This window comes from Leptonotus elevatus, chromosome 6, assembly GCF_054856555.1.
Source record: "Leptonotus elevatus isolate MCC_2025b chromosome 6, RoL_Lele_1.0, whole genome shotgun sequence".
In the NCBI taxonomy this organism is placed as follows: domain Eukaryota; kingdom Metazoa; phylum Chordata; class Actinopteri; order Syngnathiformes; family Syngnathidae; genus Leptonotus; species Leptonotus elevatus.
Genome location: NC_141244.1, coordinates 22,878,050 through 22,895,618, shown reverse-complemented (window position 1 = coordinate 22,895,618; position 17,569 = coordinate 22,878,050). Strand labels below are relative to the sequence as shown.

At 42.3% G+C, this 17,569-nt stretch overlaps 1 protein-coding gene and 1 long non-coding RNA gene across 3 annotated transcripts in view; one reads left to right on the top strand and one right to left on the bottom strand.

Moving 5' to 3' along the window:
* Positions 1 to 17,569, bottom strand: part of LOC147172778 (uncharacterized) — an 80,227-nt gene that overhangs the window by 25,814 nt on the left and 36,844 nt on the right. For both annotated transcript variants that reach the window (XR_015095389.1, XR_015095390.1), the window contains exon 3: positions 11,658 to 11,768. This is a non-coding gene — a long non-coding RNA (uncharacterized LOC147172778). The remainder of the gene's footprint in view (positions 1 to 11,657; positions 11,769 to 17,569) is intronic.
* iglon5 (IgLON family member 5) overlaps positions 1 to 17,569 on the top strand; it is a 139,008-nt gene that overhangs the window by 96,719 nt on the left and 24,720 nt on the right. Inside the window, exon 2 of the mRNA XM_086078794.1 lies at positions 16,761 to 16,839. Coding sequence (XP_085934920.1) covers positions 16,761 to 16,839 — 79 coding nt within the window. The remainder of the gene's footprint in view (positions 1 to 16,760; positions 16,840 to 17,569) is intronic.

The window sequence follows — 17,569 nt, the reverse complement described above, 5'->3', positions numbered from 1 at the left end:
TCGGTCGTTTAGCTTCAATGAGAATAAAACCGTCTTAGCCATGCCTTAAATGTGACAACGATCTCCCGTGTTCTTTATATGTCAAGTCTGACAAAATTTCAGGAAAAAAAGAGATTTTTCCATGAAACCCTCCACACATTCACTACAACACTGAAGATGAAGACGAATTTCACCTTTGAGTGAGAAGGCGACCCGAAGCGCACATCCGCATCAACAAAAGAATGTCTGTCGTGACAGCTGAAGACAACGCGTCCTTCCCACTCCTGTCACTCGGCGAGGCTGTCAGTCAAGAGTTCGTGACCCTCCTATTTCGCAATAGGTCAGACGCTAGTCGCGAGCGGCGCTTTTTACGCCCGATCGAGCGCGCTGAATCACGTGCGAGGCACCCGTTGTTCAGCGCGGCCAACGACGAAGGCGCTCGCTCATCATTTTTTGTCAAGAGGGAACCAACAAGATAGAAAGCAGGTACCTCCATGCTGCGTAGATTTGCTTGAAATGGGTCAGGTTATAAGAAAAATTTTTTTGAATAGCTTTGCTCTCTGGTGTGTTCGTCAGGTGCCTATTTCTAAAAAAAATATTGCAAGCTGTTTTCACTTTGTACTGACTGTGAAGTCTAATTTGTTAACCACTCGTCCACCGTGCTGCCCTGTATATTATAATTCCCTGTAAATTATAATTAGGTTACAAATTATGAATAGTGAAGCCATAATGGACTTATTTGACATTGGCTACAATCCCAACAAAGAGAAATAAACTTCTCGCTCTCCGTGTGGAAATGTGACAAAATCTATGGAAAAATCCATAGCAAATTCTCACACACACACACACAACTGTGCAGCAAAATAGCGAGCCGCGACGGTTATTTTTTTCTCCCCCGCCCGCTGCACATGAAGGAGCATTAATCCAATCCAACCAGCTCCGAGGAGACGTCTCTCTAATAACTTACGGTGACTTAAGAATCTGTTTATGTCGGCGACGGGCCCGTAAAAGATTAATAACTGCCACAATAGGAACGGTGCGCGTCCTCAGGAAATAAAGAGCACGATAGGAAAATAATGCCGATGTGCTGAGATAAATGAAAAGGCAAATTAGCCGCCGGCGATGTCGATTAATTACAAGTTACCTCAGTCGCCGCTTGATTTGCTGGCCTGAGACTCCGCTAGGGACGCCAGCCGGCGAATTCGTCAGCGGCTTAAGTTCTGTAACCGTCTCATGGGCAACGGTTCTCACACTGGGGTCCATAAAGGGTCCGCAAAATAGATTGTTGTATTATTTTACAAAGTAGATAGCTAAACATAGTTTGTGCGACAGCTGGCCAATAAAACAAATGTAATTAACCAATTACGTTGGCTTGGCAGACTATCGGTATGCACATCTCTCAAAGTTCTGAGGTTGGGGGTTCTAGTATGGATTGTGTGGAAATGTATGTGTACGTCCTCCCTGATCTTTTGTGGCTTCCTCGCACATTCCAAAAACATTCCTATTCAATTCATTGACGACTCCAAATGATCATGTGAACGTGAGTATGAATCACGTGTGACATTCCTGGATGTCATTAGATTGCGCGTTTCTAACCTTTCTTGGTGAATGGGGTGTTCTTTTTTTATGTCTGGTTGAGAAATGTGTTTGCTTTTTGGGGCAAATGCTGCTGTGCTGTGGCACTTTAGGGTGCTCGCAGCCAAACACGCACACACACGCATGTGGGCCGACTGCAATTCGGAATGCAAATGAAGGCTGTGCACAGCTGTAAACGTGTCTGTGGGCACAGCCGGCCCGCTTCCAAAACGGCACACAAACAGACGGAAATCCGCAAACACACACAACACTTCAAATCAATTCCCTCACGCACGCACCTGCATACGTGAACCGAGACTTCTGCGTGTGGCAAATGAATTACACAAGCTTGCGTTCGTATTCATTAGCCTCGCAAAAGCAATAGCTATTGTTTTCATGGCGTTCATTTATTTGATTGTCAGCACGGCTACGCAAAAGCTCAAGTGGAAACACTGAAAAGTTGTGAAGTGATGGGTAAGCAAGAACCCAGTCAATATTGGTCCAATATGAAAAAATAGGGATAGATCATTAAAGTTGCCCAAAATGGCCGACCACCAGTTCATTTGGGCCGCGGGGATTCTTATGATGGACAATTTAAGACTGCAGCTATTGAATATTAACAAAATGTGCTTGAGGCATGAATGTATTGTCTGCTTGGTGTTGCCATCCTCACGTTCCGCAATATATCTGTGACTTTGAGTATGTGTGGCTTGAAAATGCCTGGCCTGGTGAGTGACATGGGCGTGTAGGGTCGGAATATTACATTTTCGAGGGCTGTGGCTGCTCTACGGTGCTGTGCTTTGTGTCTTTCAAATTCAACAAGCCATGTTTCCATAACATTTATTTTTGAATGCAACTAAACAACATGATTTTTTTTCTTCTGAATTTTGTATCAGTCTTAGCTCGTCACCAGGCTTGGGGAGTAACGGAATACATGTACCGCCGTTACGTTATCAGATTGCAAAAAAAAATTAATGTAATGAGAAGGGGGGGGGGGGAGAGAAAGAGTGAGAGAGAGAGAGAAGGAGAGAGCGAGAAAAGGACAAAAGGAATTTTGCAGCTGATCACATCATCATCTTCATTGGATCTATCGATCTATCTATGAGGTGTGGTTGCTTTCAGTGACAGTTCGAAAACAGCATATGGCCTTCAATCAATCAATCAATCAAAAGCCTACATGCTATTTTTAGGCTGCCCGGGTCCCTATCACCCGCAAACAGCAGGGGCACGTTGTAAAGAATATGTATTGTGGTGATATTTATTTTTATTTTGTCTTTATGAGCATACTCAATATTGGAGTAATCCAAAAGTAATCCAGTTACATTACTTTAATATTATGGTACTTGGATTATGTTACTCACTGCATTTTTTAGCAGGTAATTTGTAACTGTAATGGATTACATTTTAAAAGTAACCCTCTTAACCCTGCCCGTCACCTATCTAATCATTGAGAGGCCTAATCAAATTTCATCAAATTTCAGCAGCGTTCAGGCAGAATCTCTTGGACAAGTTCATCCAATAAGGACTGGAAACTGCAGAATCGAGCCCGAAATGGCGACTTCAAACTCAAATGACCATCTTCTTCCTGTATGTTTTACAAAGATGTTTCCTTGAGACTTTTGTTGTACATCTCCTCATGTTAGAAATATGCTTCCAAATTTCATGTTGCTAAAAACTACCAAGCTATTTTTTTCATCTCGTGTAACTATTGTGCTATTGTGATGGCTTTCAACAACAGGTCCTCTTGTTTACATGATCGTCCTTTATGAATAGAACACAACGATTGATCATCTTTGATGAGTGTAACCCGATTACAATTCACAGGTTTATTCTTTGAGCTTGTCGTCCAAGTCGTCGTCGCGCCTTGTTTGTCTGTTTGCAAAAGTCACAACACAAACAACAACAAAAGCCTTTCCTCAGATTGCTTACCGCTAATTGCCCTCCATTCAGTCACTACATCTAAAAGGCTCTTATCCTGCCGTTTGACATCCTTTTTCACACACACACACACACAGAAAAATATTTCATTGTCAGTGCAAAGCGAGTTCCAGCGGAGGGGAATTAGTAAGCGAGCGAGTGCTTGCTGTGAAGGCTTATGACTGCAAAGCTAAATGAGATCCGGGTTTTTTTCTTCTTTTTTTTTCTCCTTCTACGCAGCTCGGCATTGTCTTGAGACTTTGTCGGGAATGTTGGCTTTGTGCGCTTTTGGGCACGTTGATGGAAATCGGCGTCCATTGTCCCCAAAACATCTGTTTGTGCTCATTAGCGCTGCTTTTCCACTGTGTCGGAAAATGGCAGCTTGTGTTGTCCACTTGTCCATCACGCAAACAAACGCAGACACTCGGTTGACTTCTGTGCCGTAACAACTTTTCGTCTTATCTTGTCACCATCGGCCAGTAATTGCCTGTTTGTTTTTTTCCCCACTTAGGAGACTTAAGTGTAAGCCACCAAATCAGTCCACATCATAACAGTCGCATCAAAATGGAGCCAAATTCAGTCAAAAGACTCAGACACAACATTTTGGATTGTTTGTTTAATCCTATTGTTTGGCTTAAATAAATAACCCCAAAAAAGTTGGGTTCAGTGAGTAACCCACAAAACAACCCAATGTTTGGTCAGGTTTGGGTTATTCTCGATCAAACTGCTGAGAGTGTAGGCTATTCATTCAAAACAGTTTTGGGTCATAATTGGGTTAGGTCCACTACTTGGATCAATTTGACACAACTTTCGAGTTTATTTTGTACAAAACAATCCAATTTAAATTGGGTTGGTTCCTCTACTTGACACAACTTTCCGGGTTACTTTGTACAAAACAACCCAACCCAATTTTGGGGAGTCAAATTGATCCAATTAGTGGATTGCTCCATTATTTACCGAAAACAGTTTTTCGAAGAATAGCCCACAGTCTAAAAACAGTTGGGTCAAAAATAACCCAAATAAATCTTGGTCCTTGGGCTATTGGACAAAATCATGCATATTAAGACACCTGAGATTTAAATTGCGGGAAATTCATGTCTCCTTTAAAGTTACATTTTAAAAGCAGTTGGGGCAAAAATGGACCGAACCACTAAATGAATTTGACTCAAATTTTGGGGTCATTTTGTACATAACAACCACAGCAGGGTTGTTTTGTACAAAGTAACCCAGAAAGTTGGGTCTAATACGTGGCGGAAGTTCATAGCGTCTCACTACAGACGTTTTTAGAAATCAGCATAAAAACAAAAATATTTGTCGCTAACGGTTGAATCGAGGCAACTGGACTCGTCGTCTTGTATGTTGAAGATGTTTCATTTTTAATCTAAAAGGCTTCTTTGGTGTTCTATTTCTTTTTTTACGTCTCTGGTTGCTGCTGTTTTTGCCAGATATGGCTGGTGAAGGACCGACGACCCTGGTGTCCCTCGACCCTTTCTAGTTTAACCAAGATGACTTCTCTCATACTTCTTTCCACATCAGCATTCCTTCCTATCCACAATTTGGACATGGTTGCCTTCAAAGAATTGTCACATCTTTTTTATTTTGTATTTATTTAACGGCTCTCCATGCGTTTATACAAGGTTTGCTCGCTCTCTTCAATGTACACGTCATTGCATTCACTACACTGCGCCGCGTGAACAACATTTGCGAGTTTGCTCTAGAGATTAGTTCATGAACCAGTTTTTTGTCTGAGGGTGTTAGTAGGTTTGAACTGAGAATCTACGCAGACATTTACATGCTTGCTTAATTTCACACTTGATGCGCAGCAGGCACTCCAGAGACATGACTATTTGTATACAAGCAATTAAAAAGTCAATTTTCCATAATATGTACCCTTTAAAAACCTAATGAAGGCAAATTGAACAGAAATCCGTCCAGATAGAGCGACCCGGTGAGAACTCGGTGCATTGTACGCACACGGCTTCCAAAGAAAAAATGTCAGCGTCTTTTTTCCCCCGCTGACAAATGGCTCAAATCAGCCATCGGGGGTGGCAGTCAATAAAGAAACGTGTTATGAATGTGCTTCATAAAAGAAAACACAGCGAGTATTCCCGCGTGCTGTATGTATTTATAGCATTTCTATTCAATGAAAACCTTGTATCCGCACGCTATGACAGTTCTGACTTAATATCGTGACATTTGCCATGTTCTCCAAATAAAAAAGTATATATTAGTGTAATAAACAGCAGGAAAGCCCACGAGAGTATTCCTGGCAAGGATGAGAGATCATATAGAACGGAATTGCAGCTTCTGACTAACTCTCACAGAGGTCAGGTGAAATTTCAAAATGAACCCGACGTGCATTATAATAACCTTTACAGGTGAACGGAATTTCACCTACTCAAACTTCTGAATGGCTTAATTCAGAACGGGTTTGGTCCATGAGTCAATCAAGATGTTTACAGCAAGTTGTACAAAAAAGTGCAGTGAACAGTTTTTAAAAGTTATCTTGTATTTTGGGTTCATTGTGAAATTTTCTAAAACTTTCAGTTCTTGGTAGATGGAATTCCATGTAACTTCCAGTCTTGTGTTTACAGCTGCAGATCTCACCCCAAAAGTTCTTGGACCTCTCTGAAGTAGTTCGGGTCTTCTTTTGGGGCTAAATTTAGTCAGTAAAGTCCAAACATACATACTATGACTTCCACTTATCTGGGGTTGGGTCGCGGGGGCAATAGCGTTAGCAGAGAAGGCCAGACTTCCCTCTCCCCAGCCACTTCATCCAGCTTTTCCGAGGGAGGTTGAGGTGTTCCCATATAGTCTCTCCAGCGTGTCCAGGGTCTTCCCCAGGGCCTCCTCATTTTGGGATTTGCCGGAACACCTCACCGGGGTGTCAAGGCGGCATCCTGATCAGATGCCCGAGCCACCTCATCTTGCTCCTCTCAACTTGGAGGAGCAACGGCTCAACTCTGAGTCCCGGAGCTTCTCAAGAATGTACTGTCGATTCACTGGTAAGTTCTTCTTCACCATGACAGACCGATACCAAATAGCAGTCCGAACGTGCAATGGTCTACCAAAAGTTCCTAGTACCAAGGAATAGCCACAACGTTGTACACCCTTCAAAATACCTCTGCCGTGACTGAAAGCAATAGTGTTACTGCGCTGACCGAGAGAAACAAGCGCTCTACAAGTTTGTTTCTTGTTATTCTTTTTCTGTTTGACTGTTGCTTTTTGTCACAATATTGTCACCAGAGGATGAGTTGTTTGCCTCTTGGGGCGCATCTGTACTTGTGAAGCTCGTCTTTAGGACCAATGACAGACCCCAGCCCTGCAAATCTGTCAAATTACTAGTACACAGGGTGCATTTAGGGGCCTCCACAGGGCCTTGTACGAAACCAAGTAATAGTTTAACTATTTTATTGATCTCAGGAGCGCTACGGTGTTTAGCAGTGGGAGGAAAAGAGCGGGGGTAAAATACAGCAGAACGGTATTTTCTCATCTCTCCGTCGTACTCGATTCGACGTCGGTGATCTAGCGCTGCCCATTGAGGTTGCACAAGTGCTGCATTGAGAACGTGGAGTCTCCCTCCCTGCACTCGGCAGCGCTCTATTGATTGCTGTGTGAAGAGGGATTAGTGGCTGGGAGGGAGAAGGAGGGGTAGCGAGGGAAGGAGGGATGAAGGTAGCAATGGGCGACAGGGGACATTATGGCGCGAGGGAGGGAGGAGTGGCGCAAGGGAGCGAATGGGGAGACGGCGACCGATGGAGTGAGAAAAAAAAGTTGAATGGAGGAAAGGAATGACGAAAAGGAGTGAAAGTTGTCATGAGGAATGGAGGGGTGGAATGATGGATGGGCGGAGGGAACGTAGAATCAAGCTGCTGGGGATGGAACAAGGTAAGGATGGTGGAAGGACGCAATGAACGAGGGACGGAGTGAATAACGTAATGGAAGCAACAGCGGTAAGGATGCAGAGAGAAATTAAGGGAGGGATCGTGTGGGGTGATTGGAACGAGGGATGAGAGTGGGTGCAAGGGAGGCATGGAAGGAGAACTGAAACGAGACCGTAAGGAATCTGCAAGTGTATGAGGATAGAATGGACAAACCAAACCCTAACCCGATATTAATACCAGCAGAAATTTTCCTAAATAATGTAAACCAATCCAACCCAGTCCTTCACCATCCTAACATGGGCTGGGCCGAATAATCGGCCGACCGATCCAAACAGCCACCATTAACTTTTTTTTTTTAATCAGCTAAAATCTGTGCTTATCTGTTCACAGAACAGAGAACGAGTTGATCAAACGAGAAAGATTCAGTTGCATCCTTGTTCGCGGTAGTCAAGACCCCTCAGAGGGGGATTTGACTATTTAGGTGCACATCTGGGATGACAGTCTATTGGCTGTCACACTCGTTTGAATATGGAGGCCTCACGGATGACACAAACAAGGTGCATTTGTGTGCATCCGCCTCCCTCCTGGGAGCAACAAACATTTGCAGCCCTGAAGGGGAGCAAGTCGACCTCGGCAGATAGAATCCAAACAACTCCTTCAGTCTCTGACAGGTGTCAGATTTCTCTTCAGGCGCAATGGTGGCCGACAAATGCGGCGAAGAGTACATTTTTCAGCTATCTGGACTATACTTGGGATATTTTTTGGATGACTTATTTTGATGATATTTTTATACACCACAATAAATAATGAGATATACGTACTCTACTTTTTGGGGTCACCAAAATGATGCCTGCGGGTACAAAGTAGTCCCCAAGGACCACATCATGAGTGCCTGTTCCAAAAAATAGCTCCCCAGTGAGATGCAACAAATTACCATACAGCTCTTATTAACTTTCCTTGTTGCTATTCTTTTTTTTTTTTTTTTTTAAATCACACTTGCATTGATATAAATTTTAAAATAACAATATTGGGGGAAAAATTTGTATAGTTCGAAGGTTGGTAGTGCAGCGCATGACCAAACCGTACCATTTGTTGACAGGCGCAATAACAATGAGGAGATGATTCAGCCCCAAATAACTTGAGCAAATTTGTTATTTCAGAATTTGGGTATCAAACTGGTAGCACTTCGCACTAAACGGTACCCAAGAAGTAGATACGTCAAAATGACGTACTGTGAATGGCATTGTCTAAAAAAACAACATCTTCTGGTGATTCTTTCTAATCTAAAAAAAAAAAAGTACTTTTCAGTCGTTGATATTAGCTAATTTAGCATTTTTGTATTACTCAGTTCACAAAATTAGGGCGGCACGGTGGCTGACTGGTTAGCACGTCCGCCTCCCAGTGCAAAGGTTGTGAGATCAAGTCCGGGCTTCGGCCTTCCTGGGTGGAGTTTGCATGTTCTCCCCGTGCTTGCGTGGGTTTTCTCCGGGTACTCCGGTTTCCTCCCACATTCCAAAAACATGCATGGCAGGTGAATTGGACACTCCAAGTTGTCCATAGGTGTGATTGTGAGTATGGTTGTTCGTCTCTGTGTGCCCTGCGATTGGCTGGCAACCAGTACAGGGTGTACCCCGCCTACTGCCCGAAGCCAGCTGGGATAGGCTCCAGCAACCCCCGCGACCCTTGTGAGGACAAGCGGTACAGAAAATGGATGGATGGATGGATGGAGTTCACAAAATTAGCAAAGCTACTATAAGGGAACACCTTTGCTATCTTCAAGGTTCTTCCTCGCTCAAAGCGCACCACCGCATCTCTTACTCGGAGATATACGGCGTGGATTAGCGAGTGGACGCGATGGCGTCTGGCCAGAGTTAATGGGATCACATGAGGGAAGAGAATTGATATCGGTGCTGGTTAATGTTTAATCCCGCACCTCTCCAACACCTCGCCTGGTGCCCGCGGCTCCTGGCATCTGATAATCCTCGTGCCGCCTCCTTGTATCATCGGGGTGCCTGTGTAAATATTTAATTGGCTGCAGCATGCCGCTCTTAATTATGCGGGCGCATGTCGCTCTGCTCTCTGCGCCGCAGCCACTCGCGCCCGCCTTCGCACTGCAGCGCAGATTTGATGTGGTTTTTGTTGTTGTTCGGATTTGAAATCGGATTGTAAAATGTCCATCCTGTGGCAGGTTTTGGACCACATTCTGTTATGGATCCAAATCCAGATTCAGTTCCCAATGGAAAGGACTGATTTGTTCAATAACGTTTGTTTTTTGTTTTTTTTACCCATTATGGATTCAAATCCACTATTGTAAGGATTGGCTACTGTCATTCATTCTCAAGTTTGAAACAGACTAAGGACCAAGGTTGAAGTGGACCAATTCCCATCCAGATTGAAATCCACTATGGAAAGGAAACTGTTTCATTAGTGTCTTTCTTTGCTGAAGTTCAAGAAGACTGAAGTTGCTTGTACCTGATTCATGACCACATAGTGAATTGGACCAAATCCAATCTAGATTAAAGTCCACTATAAAAAAGGATTCTGTTAGTGATACGGTTATATATATGTCATTAATTCGAGTTCCAATCTAATCCAGACTCAAGTTCACCATGGTAAGAATTGGTGATTGTGTCATTTATTTTTCAAAATTGCAGATAGAGGTTGCCTATACTAGATTTAGGACCACATTAGCACAGACCGAATTTAATCCAGATTCAAATCCACTATGGAAAGAATTCTGGTGATTCTGTGTTATTTATGTTACTCATTCTTGGGGATGAACAAGACTAAGTTTGATCAAATCCAGATCCAAATCCATTTAGGAAATGATTGGTGATTCTGTGTCATTTGTTCTTGACATTGAAGAAGAAAGAGGTTTCTTGGTTGGGATTTAGGACCACGTTTACATGGACACCCGGTCCATATTCAAATCCACAATGGAACAGGATCAGCAATAGTGTCATTCATTCTTAAGGTCAAAGAAGACAGAAGTTGCTTGTAGTGACCTTTGAAGTGAACCAAATCCAATCCTGATTCAGATCCACAATGGAAAGAAATCTGATCATGTAACGCACATTCTTTTACGGTGAAAAAGACTTTGTTTGATCAAACTCAGATTTAAATCAAAGGCTGAAGTTCCTTGACATGAATCAAATCCCATCTGTATTCGACTCCACTCCGAAAAGGATCAGCGTTACTGGCCAAGTGTAAACGGGCTTTGTCACAAATGTGGTTCCATCGTCTAAATGGAACGACGACACCTGGAGCAAAGTCGGCATGGCGGCGTGCATTTGAGAGTGCTTTCGGATGGTGGGAGCCAAATTCACTATTGTATCGACTCTCTCGAATTCTCCTACTGTTTGCCGGAAACCGTAACGCTTTGAAATAACGGCAATAACTTGCGCACGTCATACGTTTGCAATGCGTGTAGCCCGTTCACGCCCGTATCGCCATCACGGAGACTCTGCCTGTCATTCTTTCTGATCTCCCGATCTGAGTGCCGCTTCGGCGCCAGCGCAAGCCATTGTTGCTGTTGCATTCGTCCCGTCATCCTCCTGCCACGTCCTCATTTGCTGTGACTTTAATTTTCCAGACACGCCTATAAAAGCCATTTCAGCCCGCATTAAAATGCATTATTGTCATGTTTTTTCTAATTTATTATTACAGCCTCCTCTGTTTCTCATCCGAAAGACGATCGTGCATTCAGAGGAAGTCATCCCCTTCTTTTCTTTGTGCGCGTGAGTGAGTGTGATTGTCAAGGGCAATGCAAAATAGATGAGCAGCACAAAGGAAGACGCGCCAGGGCTAAAGTCGTACAGCTCAATAGAGCGCCGCTCACAAGTGTCTGCCGGCAGCGAGTGCAATTACAAACACAGCGCATGTAAAAGTCAAGAGAATACAAATCACATAATAGACGCCCGGCTTCCGAGCCGGTGCGACACACACACACACACACACTCACACCCCCGTTGAAGGCTATTACGCGAATGTCTGCGCATAAACCTGCACTCTCACAAAAAAAAATGCTTATCCTCCAACGTGGAGTATAAATGCATGTGTAATCCTTCAATGTCCTTTAAATGTTATTCCCGTAAAGAATGACCTAACAGGCAGACATATGTGGGTTGGGCGGATGGTTCGAGTGTCACAAGGCGAGTGGATGAAAGTCTGGTGCACTTGGTGCACCGAGACATAAGGTCATAGCAAGGACAAGTGATAGCAGCAACGAGAGCAGGCCGTTTTTTTTTTTTTTTTTTTTAAATATAGGCCATTAAGTGCATGTATATCCAAAGTAACGTGTACCTTTTTTAGCCAACTCAGGCTGGTGCAGTCGGAACCCAAGCCTGGCTGATGAAGCCTGTTCAGATGAGAGGCGAAACGACTTCGAGAGCAGTCCAGTTGTGATTTAATGCCCTAAGAATGAAATGACACAAACTAGTATTGGTACTGACAAGAGTCTAGTAAAAATCAGACATTAAAAAAACAAAACAAAAAAACAACATATATTACTTTTTATGAATGCTGCTAATTTTGCTCTGTCAACTTCCTGTTTTCTACATTCAGTGTTTTGTTTTTTTCCATTATCAACTTCCTTCGTTTGCCATTTTTGGACATTCAACTTAAGACTTGTTTCTGCGTGTCAACCCACCTATTCCAAATCATTTGGAAGATGGGCCAAAAAAAAAACAACTGACATCAAGTGGGAAGTTTAAAAGCAAAAAAGAAAGAAATTTGAATATGACAGGAACTTGTTTAACAAGGCCAAAATGGATTTTCAATGCCAAAACTTAATGGAGGCGTTCTGGCTCCATATCGCAGCACCCCCCCCCCCCCCAACAAAAAAAACAAAAACAAAAAAAACATCAAAGCCCACTGAAATTGTTGCCAAACCACATTGTATCATCATACGGTTCCTTCTAGTAGGATATTTTACAGAAAGTGTTTCAAAAAGCACTCTATAATATTTACTTATAAAACATACAGCGATAACATAAATAGAACGTAAAGAATCATAGCTTGTGTATCGTGATTAATTCATTGCAACACCTCCTGGTGTGGACAACTTGGCCACCAGGGGGAGTATAATACAGTCATGAAGAGACAAACAAAGAAGACTTTTACAACTACTGTAAGTGATTAAGTAAGCTGCAGTATTTAGGATTTATGCGATCAAATTTTTGGAGCCAAATTTAATAAAAAAATAAAATAAATTTAAAAAAATTTGATCAGAGTGGACCAATATTTTTATGTAAACAACTTCTTTATTTAGTGTACAGTCTTGGGACCGTCCGACCCACAAATAGCCAAAATTCACATATAATTGACGCCCATTGAAATGTATTGGGGTTCCAAAAATGCTGCTAAACACCCCACAAATATATATATATATATATATATATATATATATATTTAAAATTATTGGCAAGGAATTAAAAAAAAACATCTGACTATATATGCTGTGAAACCTCGGATTATTAACAATGGCAGTCGCTGGAGTGAATGAGATTGTTTACATTTCTGTAATGTTTTATTTCGGCGATTTGATCAATGACGTCATCGAGCAACCGGCAAATTATGACAATACAGCCAATCACCAATTTTGCATAAATGTAAAATATCTGCCGATCCGATCCAGCCGATCACTACTTTTAGTCGTTTTTCACAAAAAATCAAGAAAATATGCCCGTGAGCAGTTTAATATCATCTGTCTACAGTACACGTGTTGATGTACCAACTCAAAAGTTTGTATGCTTTATAATGGCAACACTTCACTTTACGTTCACTTTTCACTTCATCCTATGGCGGAGTCTTAAAACGCTACAAAATAGTAAAAAAAAAAAAAAAGTGTTGTGAAGGAAACCCATCCCTGCTGCTTGCATGCAACACGTTGTGTCTGTGTGTGTCTGTGTGTGTGTATTGACACCGGGGGTGTTGTGCTGTGGGAGCGCCGTGCAGGTTTTGGCATGCTGGGTGCCAATCGAGCTGTGAAAATAGCAATTGAGTAGGGGAATGGGGAATAGCACCTCGCCACTATGTAACCTCGGTGTGCATGTGTCACATTCAATGGGAGTGCGCGTGTGCACGTGTCGACGGTGAAAGCCCCTCTCCTTCCCGTCTTGGTATGTAGGCTATCTATGAAAGCGTGTCACAGGCGTATCCAAGCCCCCAGCTCTGGAAGCGAATAGAATTAACCCAAATAAAGCGAGGAGTGTAGCGGGGAGAACACATGAAAAGGACCAACGACTCTCTGAGGCCGGTGGGTGGCGATGCGGCGTAACTGTGACACAAAAAAATTATAAAAAATACAGATCATAAATAAAGCAAAGTTTGTCACACTTTTTGAACCTTGCCAAGTATGCATTGCTGCTGTGTTTTTTTTTTTTTAAGTTCACAACAGCAAGCTAGTAAAAGTTTGCTTTGGAATACTTTCACAAAAATGTATTTAAAAAAAATTGTAAAGCATGCCAGTCTTGTTGTTGGCAATGTCAAGTATGTTTTTGCCTTTAAACTTTACATTTCTACAGTTATTTTTTCCAATGGTATCTCAAAGTAGAATATTTTTAAAGCTTAAGTACTCTGGCTGTTTGTTATTGGTTTTGTTTGGGGGGGGGGGGGGGGGGGGGGTTGCTTAAAAAGCTAACATTAAATAGAGGTATGAAAGGTAATTTCACAACAAGCATTTTTTAGCCTACAATGCTAACAATGGAAAGTCTATTCTATTTATTGTATCTAGTGTTTCTATTTCCTCTTTTTTTGCATTAAATTAGTAACAGAAAAAAGTGGATACACAAGTTAAGTATTCCCTGGCGGACTAGGAACGAAAAAGGTCCGAAATAGTGTTACTGTATTTCTATGACGTTTCAAATTTAAAACATTGGAAAAAATCTCAAAGTGCACTATTTTAAAGGTGATATAGATATTATATAATTGTGGCGGCCGTGGCTCAGGGTGAAGAGATGATGATTATTATTATTATTTATATAGTGTTACCATGTTTTCACGAGTGTTTTTCGAGTTTAAATCGCGTACTTTTTCCTCAAAGCAAAAAAGGAGTTTCTAAGAACGATAAAGCTTACCACTGCTAACGCGTTTCCATGATAGCATTTTTTGAGCCTAAAATGCTAACATAATTAAAGCATATCTCAAAGTGTTTTTCTTTACAATAGTGAAAATGCTAACCATCGAGACATTGTATTATTCATTTCCACTTGCTATCGTGGAAACAAGCTAACACGATTAGCATTCAATGTTTGCATTTGAATAAACATTTTCGAACGAGATGGCGGCCTTGCAGACTTGTGGGCGTCCCTCAATGGCGCTTGTGAATCCTTCACATCACCTCCGCGCACAGCATCATTTATCTTGATGAAATGATAAACGCGTCGGCACTTGACTTCACTTCGCGTCCGCTTAGCGGGGCGACCGCTCCGAGACGAAAAAAAAAAAAAAAATGTGTGGCTCCACAATGGAGCGCAGGTGCTCGGCAGCTATGGAACTCGCCAGCTTTCTCCTTCTTTTATGAAGATGAATTTCTGAACGCTTAAGGCTCAGACCTGCTGGTATATTGAGGTCAGCGCTAGCTAGGTGGCTGGTGGGTGGTATCGGGTGTCGAGAAAAAGCCTGGAGTGGCCGACAGGCATTTACAAAGTAGGTCTTTGGTTATCTTTATTTGCACTCCTGCCAAGTTGGGGGAAAAATTCACTTTTTTTTGCTTCACCCCAGTGTCCGGCACAAATCACATTTCCTCTTTAACAAATGGCTCTGGATGTGTCAGTGCTTGTCCAATTGTGTGTCTGTGTGTGTATATATGTATGTGTGTGTGTGTGTGCGTCCCTTCTGTTACTGTCCTTTCATTTCACGGTCCGGCACCTCCGCGTGAATCCTTTTCCTTGGGCTCATTATCAGTGCTGTTCAACGAACATCCTGGCAGAATGCATGCGGAGGTTGGGGGGGGGGGGGCAAAAATGATTATTCCGGTGGGCACAGGAAGGGTCGGCGGCGACATTGTGACTTTTTGTTTTGTTTTGTTTAGCGCATTCATTACTTTGACGTCGTGCATGAATCAAATTTAAAAAAGCAGAATGGAAGCAGAGAAGTGCTGACTTGACAGTTGTTTTGGGGGATTTGGTTGACTTGACAAACTTGGTTTTAAGGGGACAGTTTTGGTTCACACCTGTTTATTGCCACTCCCACTCGGCGCTTACTGTAAACAAACACTAGACAAAAATTATTACCCATTGTGTATTCAACCAAAACCGCATAACTTTCTATTATGAAAGTCTGCTAGCGTCATGCTAAAACGCTGCGAAAGGGCATATAGACAGGCTAACGAAACTAGCATGAACATCATGGCAGGTTTAAACCTTTAAACAACTTATATGAATGGAAACAGTGCTTAACAAATCCAGATAGAACATAAACAATACTCAGGTTTATATTCTTTCTACTCTGCGAACAACACTGATCTGAATGTATGACTGGATAGCCGATAGCTTATACGCGCCCGTGCAAGCCGTTGAAGCGACAGGGCGGCCATCTTGCTCCTCCCAGACTACTGTATAAACTATACGGTATACGTACAGATTAGACATATACAGCTCGTAGGCAGTTAGTTTAGGGCCGGGCGCTGGGGTGGTCACTATTTTTTAAATAGAAAAAAATAATAATTAACACGTGGACGGTATGTGCTGCTTTCTTTTAGCACTCAGTTCCACACACCCTAATATTAGATTTGGCAAGGCATATTTTGTTGAATTACAGTTAGTTTCCTCCTGTAAACATTAAGCATATCATTTATACATGTATTTAGGGCAACTTGTAAAATGTCTGAAGTCCTCTTATTAACAAATTTAAAACATGATAAATCATGCTGTTTCTACTGAGTACGGTCTCAAATCTTCTCCAATTTTGATACTGTAAATGCATAGGATCGAGAAACGTTTCTATGGAGGAGCAAGATTCATAAGTCCAGTCATATATTCAGATCAGTGGCGAAAAACGACCAATTATACCGCAGCTTAGCTGGAACGTCTTCTTTGTGTTTAATCATCTAATCTACAGTATGTTATACTGCCCCCTGGTGGCCACTAATGAGAAAGTTTGCCGTTAATGAGAAAAATTAAAAAAAATCCCACGTGACACTTAAGGGGCTCCTTTGTTGGAAGAGATAAATGACATTAAACTTGTATCTCAGTATGTTGAAATTCCATATTTTTTGGTACAACAAACAGTCAGGTCACATTTGTGTCGTATTTCCTTCCATTGCCATCTACTGGCCTGGCATGTGTAGTGCAATGTTTTCCAATTGCTTCGATATCGTCACCCTTTTTCACGCAAACATCTGCCTGCCCATCTGTTGTTGTCGTTTAATCCTCACCGGCCTCTCCTGTCGTCTGTTCTTGGCAGACTCCAGTGTGCACGGAGCGGAATTTGGGAACCTGCCGGACAACATTACAGTTCTCGAAGGCGAGAGCGTCACTTTGAGGTGAGTTTTGATCCTTTGCACCTGCGCCCGCTAATTACATTTGAAAAAACCTGTTTGTCTTTACACATGCGCACGCACACACACCTGTCAGATCGCGCTCAGCTCACATTGTGCTATATTCTCAGCTCTGTTTATCTCACAACAAACCAGATAGCAGTTTATCTCTCCAAAGTAAACGCTGTCTGGCAGTGAGTGAATTATTTTATTTAAAAAAATAATAATAATAAAATAAAAGCACACACACAAAAAAAACTCAAAAGATTCTTGCTCGGATAATCTGATTACAAGAATCCATAAAAGTTTTGATAGGATCAGCTGAAAATGTTTTTTTTGGGGATGCTATTCGAAATTTCTGTCTGAGGAATTCAAAAATAATAAAAATAATTGAAAGTATTGTACTGATTTGACATCTTCGGCGGACAAAAGATAGGGACTGTAAGCATTAATCGTAGGAATTGAAGATTGCTGCGGGTAGAGCGCTGCCTAGAAAGATGGCGATTACTGATTTGACAGCATATTATTCAAAACAAACGAGGACCCGCTGTCAACTGAAAATTGCTTCATGTAGAGCAGGGGTGCTCGAGTTGGGTCCATCGAGAGCCCCTGCCCAGCCTGTTTTCCACGTTTCTCTCCGCTAGCACACCTGATTCATGATCGGGATCGTTATCAGGCTTCTGCAAAGCTTGCCGATTCGCTGATCTATTAGATTCAGCTGTGCTGCAGGAGGGAA